Here is a 13,258-nt window from a genome sequence, read left to right as displayed (position 1 = left end):
ATATGATTAAACTATAGGCCTACTAAGAGTTTTTCGGAGCTGCTTCTTGTTATTTCAGCTGAATAATTTGTAGGCTACATGTTGCTACATTTCGATCATAATGAAGCGTTCACACTGCTGACATGTTTACCTGTTATAGCCTTTCCACGTTGTGTTCAAAATGGACATGTTCAAACGTGTCGAGCAAGTAGGACTAATTCATCGTCACTGTTTTGGTCAATTTTCACTATTTCGGCCCTCTAAAACAATTTCACCCGAAACTGAAAATTCTTTTTTTTTTTTTGGCTGTCTTGGCAAAATGTTTCCGGTTTCGAAAATTTCAGTGCATTATTAAATTGGATTTAATGTTCTGAGATCACATATAAATGTTTAAAATATGAAATTGAAACACATATTTTACTGATTAGTTGTGTGTAACCCACAGCACATTGCTCCCAGGTCAGATGTACACAGTAGACGTAGTCACACAGAGTGGTTTGCGCCCTGAAGACCTGCCATCAACAAGCAAATCTGCTGGGCCACTGCACTTCTGGACCAGTGAGTATCTCTCCAGCTCTGTGTTACAAACTTTCTTTGGGGAAAGTTCAAAGTAATGCGTTACAATATTGCGTTACTCCTTAAAAAAGTAACTAATTAGCTACATAGTTCATTTTTGTGTAAAGTAATTTGTTGTGTCATTTTCTTTTAAAAACACATTTATATTATGACCACTTAGAATATTTCCTGACCCCTAAAGCTATGTATGCCATGCCAAAGAACTCTTCACATTACGGGTTAAATGACCTACTGTACTGCACTTCGAAAGTAATGTTTTGGTATATTTGTACTTTTTGTCTTTTCACGCACATGCATGTGATTGTCTATGTGACTATGTCATGGAGAATTTTAAATTAGTAATTTAAAAAATGTTAAAGCAAATTAAAGGTGCAATAGGTGATCGCAGAAATGCTAACTTTAGCCTGCTAGTTGAAAGGATACAATCCCACCCTCCCTGCAAATCGCCGTCCAAAGACACACCTCCTACAAAACACATGAACGTGCACAGGGACGACCAGGGTCAACCTTATTGGATTACATGATGTGTCATTCACCGGTGAGAAATCTTTACTCGGTGAGGGGAGAAACAGAAACACTTGCTTGCATACATAAGTATGTGATTGTGAAATGACTCAAGTTCAGAAGTTGACCTGTTGACATAAAGGAAAGTATATGCACTGTATTTCAGCTTTATTCATATGTGATTTCAGGACATTGAAATCACTGAATTATCTCCACAGGGCAAAGTCAGTGGTACATAGAACTGTACTATCAAACAGTGGCGTCATGCCCATTCAAAGTGAGGGGGCACGTGCCCCATCAGATTTTTCCTCCCTGATAATTTTTTGTCACAACTTTATTCCTATTATGCTCCATAATTACCAGAGCCTATAACGACTCAAATGTATTCTTCTGGATGTGTAATAAATCGGTCAGCATCAGCCCGCCCCTTTTTCCTAATATGGTGTCTGTGTATATCAAATCAGCGCTCTAGAATCTTTGCTGTGTATGTTCAAGCAACTCGCTCGTCTCGCACGTTGAGCTGAATGTTTTACAGATGGTCTTGAAGTGGTAATTGGGCAAAGCAACAAATCAGCATTGAATTAGTTATCGGATGATCTTAAAAGGTAGTGGGATTATTTGTGGTTGACCGGGAAATTTTAACTTGATCAAAAAGTTATGGATTTGATATTAGCTGCGAATTCAGAGCATTAACTTAAGTTGTGTCAGTGTAACGTTATCGATAGCTAACCTAGTCTAACCGTTAACTAGTTGGCTAACGTTACTGCCTGCCATACAATTTGTACTCTTTACAAGTTCCTTATTTAAAATATAATAATGAGCAGTGTAACTACAGTATTGTATGATTTTACTAAAGTAATGTTACATATTACATTTGATTTGATTACTTTTTTACATTTCTGTCAAATATTAACCATTTTCAAATAAACAGGGTTGTGTTAACCTTATTCAGCACTGAAATCTGTCAAAATTCTTTCAAAGTCCTTCATCATATTAATATTAAAATAACTTAATTTCAGAGTACCACAAAGTCAGACCTCAGCACCTTTATGTACCTTTAATGTAAGATCGTTCTTAGGTCACATACCACTTTAAAATCATAACATAAAAACTGCAATGGTACTGTTTTTAAAATCATGTGTAGTAGGCCTAAGTGTACAGTAAGTGTGTGTGTAAACATGCTTTAATGAAGTAGACTTCAAAAGCATTTGTATTTGAGCTTACAGTTCTTTCATCAACCTGTCTTTTGCATAAACTAACAAAATAGATACTTTAACTTAGTCCTCAGATAGAGGAGGGTTGCTGCTAGCTCCGTTAAGGTGTTTCTGTCCCTCCCAAACTGAATTGAAATGCATATGTTTAGCAGCCAGAATTAAAAAATTTTCAGGGGGAGAAACCCCCTGACCCCTCCTAACATGATCCATATCACCCGTCAGAAAACAATTGCAACGTCTCAGATTGGCTTGCGTGACGCCCCTGCTATTAAACATGAATTTTAGATACTTTCCACTTGTTGGTTCAGAAGGAAAGTTAGGTTGTTTGCCTGCCATTTTCACTCTGTCTGCACAGCGTACGTGAACGTATGATGTCTGCATGAACAAGCTGCGCAGTAGTATGCAAACATGTTGACTGGATGAAATGATTGAACGGACATTTTATGGCAAACGACTTCCACGGATGATAGAATTTTATAAAAATACATTTAGACAGTTTAACCGGCTTAACATTGTGAATGCTATCAGGATATGAGGAGAATTTCAACCAGCATAACAAAAAAAATCTGCAGAGATTCACCTATTGCACCTTAATTAAACTGAAAAGTAGCATGCATTACTTTAAAAAAAAAGTAACTCAAATATAAATATGTACATTTATAAAGTAATGTTTTACTTTACTCATTACATCACAAAAGTAACCTGATTACGTAATGCATAGGTGCGGATCCCATGGGTGCTGGGGGGCTCGAGCATCCACAGAGAAACATGAGACATTCCCCATTAGTTAGCCAATGGGGCTGATATTGGAGGGGTGAAGGGTGGGAACCAACTGGCAGAAGCGTAAATCGGCACCTATGACATAACGCATGTTATTTATAATGCGTTACCCCTAACACTGGTTACAAACACATGCACCTCTTTTATAACAGTACATTATACTGTCCACTCCATCAGGGCCGCTTCCACCTCAGAATCTTACACTCTCCCATATCACCACTACCTCTGCTCGGGTCACATGGGACCATCATCCTCGGAGTCTTCCAGATGGTTTTGTAGTTAATATTACTCGAGGCCTAAGCACCCGTAGCCGCTATCTACCTGATGGAAGTTTAGGGACGTACACCATACGAGACCTCATTCCAGGCCAGCATTACCGTCTTGCCCTCACTGCAGTACGCAAAACGGGCCAGGACAGCATTCAGAGCGTCCCTCAACGCCTAGCCTTCACCACACGTGAGTCGCCGATATTTAAGGTCACTGCTTGTCTGCAGATATCTGTAAACATGTCATCATCATGGTGACCCGTCTGTGTGTCCTGTATTGCCCAGTACCAATTCTAAAGGACCAAAGCAGAGGTGACAGACCTCAGGGAGGACAGGACCAGCAGATGGGACAGACCTTGACACAAGTTCAAGATGGAGGCACAGATGAGCAAACAGAACTCCTTGAGGAACCACTAAGGTAAAGTGCTTTACAGATGCAACGCAGTAATTATGGATGCAATGTTGGGAAGCCATTCGTACAATAATCAGTTCTCTGTTTTTATTTTCTCTTTCAGATATACAGAGCTTATTGATGGAAGAGGGAGAATTACAGCTAAATTGACCAAACTTCCACATAAAACTATCAGACATCGCACAAGTCAGTAATTATTTCATATTAGATTGTTTAACTTGTAATGCATTGTGTTTTTAAACTAAATTTTAAGTTATGTTGTTTTAAATAGTTTTTTTATGAATAAATCTGGGTCCCACTTTATATTAAGTGTCCTTAACTACTATGTACTCACATTAAAAAAAGTACAATGCTCATATTGTATTGCAAAACACTTTTTCTGGTATTGAGGTAAGGGGTAAGGTTAGGCACAGGTTTGGTGGTATGGGTAGGTTTAAGGGTGGGTTGAGGTGTAAGAGAAGAGTCAACAGTGTAATTATAGATGCAATTACAGAAAGTAGTTACTGTTCTCATGACCATTGTTGCATTTAGCTTTGGATTGTAAATCAATGTATTCTGGAAAATGGCTTTGGAGGAGTGATATTTATTATGAAAGCACTAAACAAATTAATCAAATTAATTTTAATATTTCTCTTCATGTTTGTAATATATAGTGATCTACTCTTGTAAAAAGTAGAAAAAAATAGACTGTTAAAATTACAATATAATTATTTTCCAGATAAATATTTAAAGTGATATTAAGTAGCCTCCAATGTACTACAATATAAAAGCCATTTCTTTAAAAAAAATTAAAGCAACAGCATGTTTTTAAAATATTAGGCTTAACATTTCTCTTATAAATTCATGAAAATATTGAGCTGCTTTTATATTTCTTTTTTAAAACCTCAGTTTTTATTCAACTTGATTTTCTTATTTCTTATTATTTCTTAAACAGAGCCTGATGCTCCAATCAAATTAGAAAAGATGGAAGAAACCACCAATAAGATCAGTCTAGCTCTAGAAATTCCTCAAGAGGCACCAAAGATCAAATCTGGTAGGTAATCTTTCAATAAAGCTCTATAAAGATTATTATTAGACAAGTAAAATTTGTTGATTCACTTGAGGCAGGGAGTTCTTGGTTCTTAAAACAGGAGAGTGTTTTAACAGTTGGTGGTATTCAAACTCTCTAATTGGTCCCAGCTGAAGGAGGCAAAATACCCCTCCATGTATTCTGAATAATCTGCAGCATGACAGTCACCATAAACAACCACATCTGTCAGCAATCTATTATGGTTTAAGACCCAAAAAAATTACTTATATAGTTGTTTATATGTGCATATTTATCTGCATGCGGTTATGTGTATTTAAAAGAGCAGCTAAATAAACCCAAACATGAAAAAGCTGCAAGCTTACCGGTGTTTAAAGTATTCATGTAGCAAAGCATTGTGTACATGTGTTTGTATCCCAAAAAAAGTTTTCTTTTCTTTTCCTTTTTCCTTTTTTTTAGAGTCATCCCAAGACTGCAGAACTCAGCCCTGCCAGAATGGTGGAACATGTGCGCAGATCAACGAGTCGTTCAGCTGCAACTGTGCCACCGGTTTCAAAGGCAGACGGTGTGAGCTATGTTAGTATTACCACATCTGTTCATTCACAAGCATGCAAACACACACCGATAATTCACTAATAAATGGGCAATTAAAAACAAGATGTACCATTCTTATTTTTATGGAATATTGCAGTATTTATCGGAAACTATTTATCCGTGCGCATAATTATTATTTTAAAAATGAATGTGCCCTCGTAATCTTTAATCAAAATATCTTGCTCTCCCGCTTGCAAAGACATCTCTTCTTTTCTCTGATGACATATTTACTGGCGAGATGCAGGAGAACCTGTCAGTCCCAGGAATAGCGTACCATAACGATCCAATCAATTCCAGATGGACAAAATCAAGCCCCTCCCTACATTTTTTCTTTTCCCTCCCTATATTTTTTCATCTTCATCTTGTTCGAGAAGCCGTTTCATTCACAATAGTGAAGAAAAGACTATTGCAACTTCTGTTTCATGCCAACTTTAAACTTTATTTTAAATAAACTTTAAAGCTGTTTTTTTTATTTGAGGTTATTTTTATTATTATTAAAACCCCTTAATTTTATTATTTTAGTTTATTATTTATTTATTTATTATTATTCCACCAGCTATACACCCAAATCTGTGGTAATTTAAAAAAGTATCAATCAGACAAAAAAACAATATAATCTTTATTATATCTGAACAAGATCTTCTCTATATTTCCTTTCTCTGTCCTGTTGTATACAGATTGTCAGCGTGTGCCTCACCCATGTACTCGCCTTTACTCCGAAACAAAGAGTGTACCTGTATGGGAGGAGGGTGTTTGCCATTATTTGTAAGTGGCTCCTGTCAGGATACGTCTGTTGCACTGTTTTGGTCCAGTCTAATCCACTAGTTGTATCTATTTTTACTGAGTACTTGCTTTCTCCCTCAGGTACAAAAGGACATATAAAGTTCAGCAGGATGTTTGTTTTAAAGAGATCTGTGAGCCTTTGCTGCCTAAGAAAACTCCAAGTACGTACAACATTGTTCTCTCTGGATTCACTGTAGATGTAAATATGTGGTGGAAAATGATTTTGTTATACAAATTAAATCCTGGCATGGAGCTGATAGATTGCTGTTTTAATGCTACAGATATAAATAAAACAACCTTCCCCCCCCTCTCATTAGACAGAAGAACTCAAAAACAACAATAATAGTGGTGAGTTTATTTTCTATCTCTTTCCATCTCTCAAATATATGTGTGTGTGTGTGTGTGTGTGTGTGTGTGTGTGTGTGTGTGTGTGTGTGTGTGTGTGTGTGTGTGTGTGTGTGTGTGTGTGTGTGTGTGTGTGTGTGTGTGTGTGTGTGTGCGCGTGCGTGTGTGCGCGTGCGTGTGTGTGTGTGTGTGTGTGTCACATACCGACTGTGTTTTTCCTGTTTTAGGAGGCTGAATCAATGACAACTTTGGGGAGTAATTGCTTCTCTCTGTCTCAGTTCAAATGAGGATGCATTAACATCATTGTTGACCCTTTCTTGCATCACTGGTCACCTTTCGTTGGCTACATTGTCCTAATGGACGCATTTGGTCATTTACAGTTCTAGATCTATTGATGACCTTCGACCATATGCTTTAGGAGTTACCTGCATCACTTAGCATACCTCAAATGTAAATAGAATTAGATATTGAAATGTAGTGGCCGTCAAGTCCCTCAGGGAATTTTTTTTTTTTTTTAATTACTGTCTGTTCAAACTCAAAAACCTACCAGCATTTTCATTCAACCATTCACTCAATTCTGGTTCTCTCTTACAGCAAGATTGCACAAAATACTGGAAAAACTGTCACACCATTGTTTCTGTTTGTGTAAAGCTAAACAGTCTGCTATCAACCATGTAAATAGTGTTTATAGTCTGTTTTTGTAGTTGAATATTTTAATAATAAAATGTTAAAACTTCATGTTTTCTCCAAATTCTTGTGGTGGGATGGAGCGATATGAAACATGTAAAGAAATATATAGTTTTTCACTGATTTGTGGGCATTCTTACCCAGGCAACAGATTTTGAGTTTTAGCAAGGCTAGATACACTATGAATTACCACAAGATGTCACTATTTTGTTTTATTTTTTAAAAAAGGAAAGAAAAAAGCATAGGATTTTTTTTTTTTTTTAATTAGGGAAAGGTTCCTGAGACTGTTTGTCTGGATTTGTGAAATGCGAAGTAATAATGGATCTTGCCCTGTAAACTTCAAGCAAGTAAGTATATAGTGACAGGAATTAGATGGTTACAGATAACAAATTCCGCTCTATCCTCATTGTGCCTTTTAGCCACAGCTCGGACTGCAGTTAATGCATTTATGCCATTAGATTAGATTAGATTAGATTAAAATTTATTGTCATTGTGCAAAGTACAAGTAGGCCTACAGTGCCAATGAAATTTGAATACAGCGTCAAATCGCAATATGTCTATATATATATATATATATATAATAAACATTTATTTTTATATCACTTTCATACATGGAATGCAACTCAAAGTGCGTTCACAAGCAAGGTATACAATTAAAATAAAGGAATTGGCAGTACAGTTTCCCCTCAATATTAATATAAAACATATAAGTAAAAAATTTAATTAAACAACTAAAAGAGAATCAGAAGGTAAAATAAAAACATAAAACATACTTAAACATACACAAAGTATATACAAAATACCATGTTCTATGAAAAAAATGCAAATGTGAGGTAGAGAAAACAGAGACCAGCTCATGATAAGGTGTACAAATATAGGATAAAAAAGTATACATTTTAAATAAGCTAAAGCCTACAATGAATTTGATAATGATGATGGTTCTGTGTATATTACAAATAAAAAGGATTTGCATTTTTTTGCAAACAAACTGAAATAAATATAAATTCCAATATCCACCAACGACTTGTGTTGTTATTGATATAATTGGAGAAATATAAAGTCATACTTTGACTATAAGGAATCATTTCAGGTAGGCCTATATATTCTGTTCAATCATAGGTATATATTCAGGGGTTTTCAGTCTTTTTAAAAGACTGCTGAGCCCATTACAGTAGATATTGAATAGTAGGTATTTTAAGTCTAAATAACAAATGTAATAGTAGGCTATCATTTAGTATCCTACCTTCTTAATATACTATTTACATATTGTTTACTGAGTCATATAGCCTACTTGTGTAGCTACTACATTTTATTTTAATAAGGGTGGGACAATGCGTTTCATCTAGCTGAACTTTAGTTTAGTTTTTTTTGTTTAACGCACAAATAATTGCCTAGTAATTGGACTCATAATGTCATCTCATCACCAAGGGCAATTAATAATGTCACCTGTCTGTCTTTCTTACATTAAACACACACCAGCCACCCCAGGATCGCGCCCGTAAACGTCCCTGCGTGCGCGCGCAAGTTGTAAATGCACCCCCCCCCCCCCCCTCCCCTTCCTTCAATGAAAACTGAGATTGCGAGTGGAAAAGACCATGAAAGGACAGAGCTGGAGGAGGAGGACACTTTTTAAGGACTGTTTGTTTGGGACAGTATTTGTAGCTTGTCCGGGAAATTTTGATTTTAATAAATAAAAGCTAAGGACTTTCTCCCAAAGGAAAGACATCGCTTTAACACCGTCCAACTGGCCCCGCTCGCGCCCGTGCGCACACTGAGATTGAGCGCGAGCTAACAGTAGTTAGCTGGACGGCTATCAGCGGCGGGTGAGGGGGACAATACGGAGAAGAGAGAGGGGTCGACAGAGAGCGCCGTCATCAAACCTAGTAATATGTCGCCCTCAGGAAGAAGTAACTCAAGTTTTGGATGAGGTTCCGTGGCTCAGTTCGATCGCCAAGACTTTTTGACGCGACGGTGGGCTGTGATGTTTCTGCCAGCGCGGGGCTCCGGTGGAGGCGCGGCGTCGGCGGTGTCCCGGGTTTGGCCGCATACGCCACTGTGGAGACTAGCAGGTTTCTTTCTCCTCCTGCTCCTCGAAGGGGCCCGATGCCTCACCAACCCGAGCAATGCGCCGGGTATAAACAACAACAATAGGCCGAATGTAAACGTGTTCATGAGCGAGGAAGAGGTCAAGAAACTCCTGGGTGTGTATACTTTATTTTCCCGTCTGCTCCACTTTATATCTGCAATGCCCAAAGTTTAGGTTAGAACAAGAACTTTTTGCCACTCTGTCAAAGAAACGTAACGTTGCTTTCTTCTAACTAACAGTTAGCTTATTTAAACTCTAACTCATGTTTGTTTAGTGTCCAAAAGTTCACACAAGTTGTATCAAACATGCTCATAAACTGCTGAAACGTTGTAGTCTGTTAGCTCTTCCATATGTTAACGTTAGCTCTGATAGGCCAAACATTCTGCAGCGTTCTTGCAACCTCAGAGTAGACTGTTATGCTTAAGAAAATGGCTAACATTTCCAAATAAATGTTACAAAATGCACGTTTCGAAGTAGTTTTGTGCGGTTACACGTCAGTTTTCTATTTAAGAAGAATGAAAGGCGTATTGGTTTTTCATCAGGTCGTGACTGGTTTGCTAGAAAGTTTTCCAAGTGTATTCCAATGCTGTTCATGCTTTTGTTGTTAGAGCCTAAATCATGTGGTGATTTGTAAGGTTTACATCACACGCCATTCACCTAGATGCCGAGCAGATTTGAGTCATTCATTCTCACTGATGTGTCAGAATTATTTGACAAAATTTTCACAGAAAGATATAAGTGGATTTGGGGCAGTTCAGTAAACGCAACAATAGTTAGAACATATTTTAATGGAATAGCTTACTGAACCTTTTTTTTAAAAAAAGGTTTGCATATGTTTTGATACACCAGGCTTTTATGGCTCATATAGCATGATATAGTGAGGATATGAAGCTCAAACTTTTGGAAAAAACTGAGCAGACATTTGCAATTTTGGGCTCTTGCTGTTATTTATGGTCAAAAATAATGAATGAAATTCTGAAATGCTTGTAATGTAAATCAAGGATATAACGGACTACTAACATAAAATGCAAGAAATGCAGTACAATGTTTATTGAGGTACAAATAAACGTTCATCAAAAGTTTGTTGCATCATATTTGATACATTTTAACAATTTTTTCTATAAATTATATATGGATAACAAAGTAAAACAAGTTGCTTCAGTCAAATGTTAATTTTGAAAAAATCTAAAAGTTATTATTACATTTAAAATGTATTAAAAATTTTACAGTAAAAAGGCTGAGGAAAGTTTTCTGCCATTTTACTGGCTAAAAAAGGAGAACTATTCATCAGAGGGCAGACGACATGTTGTTTACAACAGTGTTTTCAACAAAGTTGATCATTAAGAGGCTAAGAAATTTGTGTATCGAAAATGATTCTTTAGGCTTTACAGTGTGAAGTGAATAATGTGATATAGTGGCTATTGCATTTTCATGCCTCATACTCTTGTAATCCTAATAGAAAACATGAATCAGGGGCTAGGTGTCTGAAATAATGCAGTTAGAATTTATGGTTGTTTATGTGTGTTTGACTTAATGGCTCTGCCTAGAATCTAAATGTTACATTTGTGCAGAATATTTGAAGTCTTCTTTCTAGTCTAAGGGGTCAATCCAAGTGTTTTGTAATCTGAATAATGTAATTAATTCATGGTTCTTGGAGAAAAAAGGCTTTGTGATGGCATAGAGTAGTTTTTGATTCAGCACTCATTAATGCAGTGAGAATTGGTTAGTAGTTGTTAATTATTGGGTATTTGTGACGGAGCCTATAAGCAGTCATTATCATTGCTCGTGTTACAGTGGAGTTAATGAACAGGTTTGGGGCTGGAGCATCAATTTCCTGCTGGAAAGAGGAAGTGGAGACAAGGGCATTTTGGTGCAGCCTTGTTTGAACTTGTTTTTAGGGCTTACCATTTTAGCTCAAATTGAGAGCAATCTCTATCAGACTGAACATAAAACAGAAATTATATGTTAACATTTAATGAAATTAAAATGCTATAGCATTAAGCTGAACTCTGAAAAGGCGCGCGCTGTGTATTGATTCACTGTATAAAGTGCAAAAGAAACTACGAGCATGCAACGTCGTTACAATGTAAATTAGTAAGTCACGAAATAAAAGTAAAATACCAATAAATCACATGTTAGCTGAGAAGGATTTGCATGCAGGTATGATTTTCATTCTATTCACCAGGAGCTGTTTCATTAACAGTTCTTGTTAGTATTGTCTATTTACCATGGTAACTGTCGTTTCCATAACCCAAAAATGCCACTTTATTTTCACTTTGTGTTATTTTTTTATATTATTAAATGACTGTGGTGGCTCATATCAACATTTTATTAACAAAAACTAGTTTGGGACTGCTATTTAATTGCTTTACCATAGTCCTAATGTTTTTAGTCTTTACTATGAGTCATACAATTTATGTGTATGTTAAGTAAAGGGGGACAGTACTTGTGTGTGTTAACAATTTTTGTGTAAACATGTATAATATGCCTATATATATTCAATGTAAATTGTGAAAATCGTAATTAATAATCGCAATTACAATTTCATGGGGAATAATCGGCAATTATGATTTTTGTCATAATCGTGCAGCTCTAGTATCTATTGCTGACATCAATTTCTCACATGTTGGTGTGTTGTAGCAGAGACAATTTATATAGAGACATGCCACTTACCTAATCCTCAATACAACTATATAGGGAAAACCCGTAACACCAAAGATGACGGTTGTATGCACATGTCCCGCCCCTCCCGCTGGAAAGCCAATCGTCTGCTTTTAACAGGGCATAAAAAAAAAAGTTTGGTTCCGGTTGGTTGTCAGTTGAGGTCATGGGTTGGTAGGGACTTTTTTTTCTCCCCAGGCAGCAAGGGATATGAAGGAAATTATTATTATTTTTTATTTTATTTTAATTTACAGTAGCGATGGATAAGCTACTCTATTTTTTCATAACATAGCCTACCTGTACATGTACTCTACCACCTTGTGTGTCCCAGCATGTTACACACACACACACACACGCTGATTTTAATGTGCGCGGGGAAAAACGGGGTTGCCTTATTGTAAAGTGTTACCGATTAGTTATACACCGATTCAGACGTCTCGTGAGTTCAGTGTTGGAAAGATCAGCTGTTTTAACCATTCATTAAAACGAATCGGTTCGCATGAGTCATTAGTTCGCGAATTGGACTAAAAAAAATTGGTGTCATTATTAGGGGTGTTGAAATTAATCGTTTCTACGATGCATCGCGATGCAGACGAGGACGATTCGGTATCGGTTCAGTAATAGACCATAACCAGTTATACTGACGCTTTTCTGACGTCATTTGTCGCGTGTGTGCTTTGTCGCGGTAGCATACAATGGCAGAGGAGGCGAGACGCGAGTGCATGTAATTAAAAATGCTCCAAATACTTTAAAAGCCTACATTTATTCTGGGCACATTTCGGCTCTAATGAACAACCTGGTAAGCAGGAACTCATGTCACGCACACATAGAGCTGATTTAAGTATCCGAACCCGATGGTCAAATTACAATTATTCTGTGTTGTTACGCGTGATTATAAATGGATGATCGTTACCTTCAACAGCGGGCTCGGCGACGGTTGATGCACGCATCTCTATGGTAACACTATACACTGATGAATGAGCTACTTTTAAATGAACATTTCTTTAAAACAAAATTGATTTGACATAATTTCATTTACTAAATGGCATAAACAGGCTTTACTCCCTTGTAACTTAAACTGTATTGTCACTGTTTCTGTCAGTGCGACTTCCCGAACAGGCGAACACGCCAACACTTTAGTCTTCCGACCTTGCCATTGTGTTGATTTATTTTGAATAATATGTGCGAGGGAAAGAGAGCAAGACAGTGCTTAGTTTTGAGACGGTGAAGCCTATACTTTCGCCTGGCTCCGCAGAGAGAGTGCGCGCGCGCGACCAGGGCTCTCTCTTATGCGCCCTGTCACAAGCGCAGCAGTGCATCTACATGAAAACAACGATGTGTGAA

The 13,258-nt window shown here is 37.1% G+C and overlaps 2 protein-coding genes across 6 annotated transcripts in view; both read left to right on the top strand.

Moving 5' to 3' along the window:
* Positions 1 to 7,218, top strand: part of sned1 (sushi, nidogen and EGF-like domains 1) — a 34,472-nt gene extending 27,254 nt beyond the window's left edge. For 2 of the 4 annotated variants that reach the window (XM_077198860.1, XM_077198859.1), the window contains exons 23-32: positions 425 to 537; positions 3,231 to 3,509; positions 3,605 to 3,737; positions 3,835 to 3,917; positions 4,666 to 4,764; positions 5,218 to 5,334; positions 6,030 to 6,117; positions 6,217 to 6,296; positions 6,417 to 6,483; positions 6,708 to 7,218. In XM_077198860.1, coding sequence (XP_077054975.1) covers positions 425 to 537; positions 3,231 to 3,509; positions 3,605 to 3,737; positions 3,835 to 3,917; positions 4,666 to 4,764; positions 5,218 to 5,334; positions 6,030 to 6,117; positions 6,217 to 6,296; positions 6,417 to 6,478 — 1,054 coding nt within the window. In that variant the 3' untranslated portion in view covers positions 6,479 to 6,483; positions 6,708 to 7,218. The remainder of the gene's footprint in view (positions 1 to 424; positions 538 to 3,230; positions 3,510 to 3,604; positions 3,738 to 3,834; positions 3,918 to 4,665; positions 4,765 to 5,217; positions 5,335 to 6,029; positions 6,118 to 6,216; positions 6,297 to 6,416; positions 6,484 to 6,707) is intronic. The other 2 variants (XM_077198861.1, XM_077198862.1) reach the window with 1 other exon arrangement.
* Positions 7,219 to 8,707: 1,489 nt separating this feature from the next.
* ryk (receptor like tyrosine kinase) overlaps positions 8,708 to 13,258 on the top strand; it is an 82,302-nt gene continuing 77,751 nt past the window's right edge. For both annotated transcript variants that reach the window (XM_077198916.1, XM_077198915.1), the window contains exon 1: positions 8,708 to 9,368. In XM_077198916.1, the coding sequence (XP_077055031.1) occupies positions 9,149 to 9,368 (220 nt within the window). In that variant the 5' untranslated portion in view covers positions 8,708 to 9,148. The remainder of the gene's footprint in view (positions 9,369 to 13,258) is intronic.

The sequence above is a fragment of the Siphateles boraxobius genome, unplaced genomic scaffold (genome assembly GCF_051911475.1).
Source record: "Siphateles boraxobius isolate OS27281-9 unplaced genomic scaffold, OSU_SipBor_1 41, whole genome shotgun sequence".
Taxonomy (NCBI): domain Eukaryota; kingdom Metazoa; phylum Chordata; class Actinopteri; order Cypriniformes; family Leuciscidae; genus Siphateles; species Siphateles boraxobius.
Note: the sequence above shows the minus strand (reverse complement) of the source record. Positions and strands in the feature narration are given on the sequence as shown.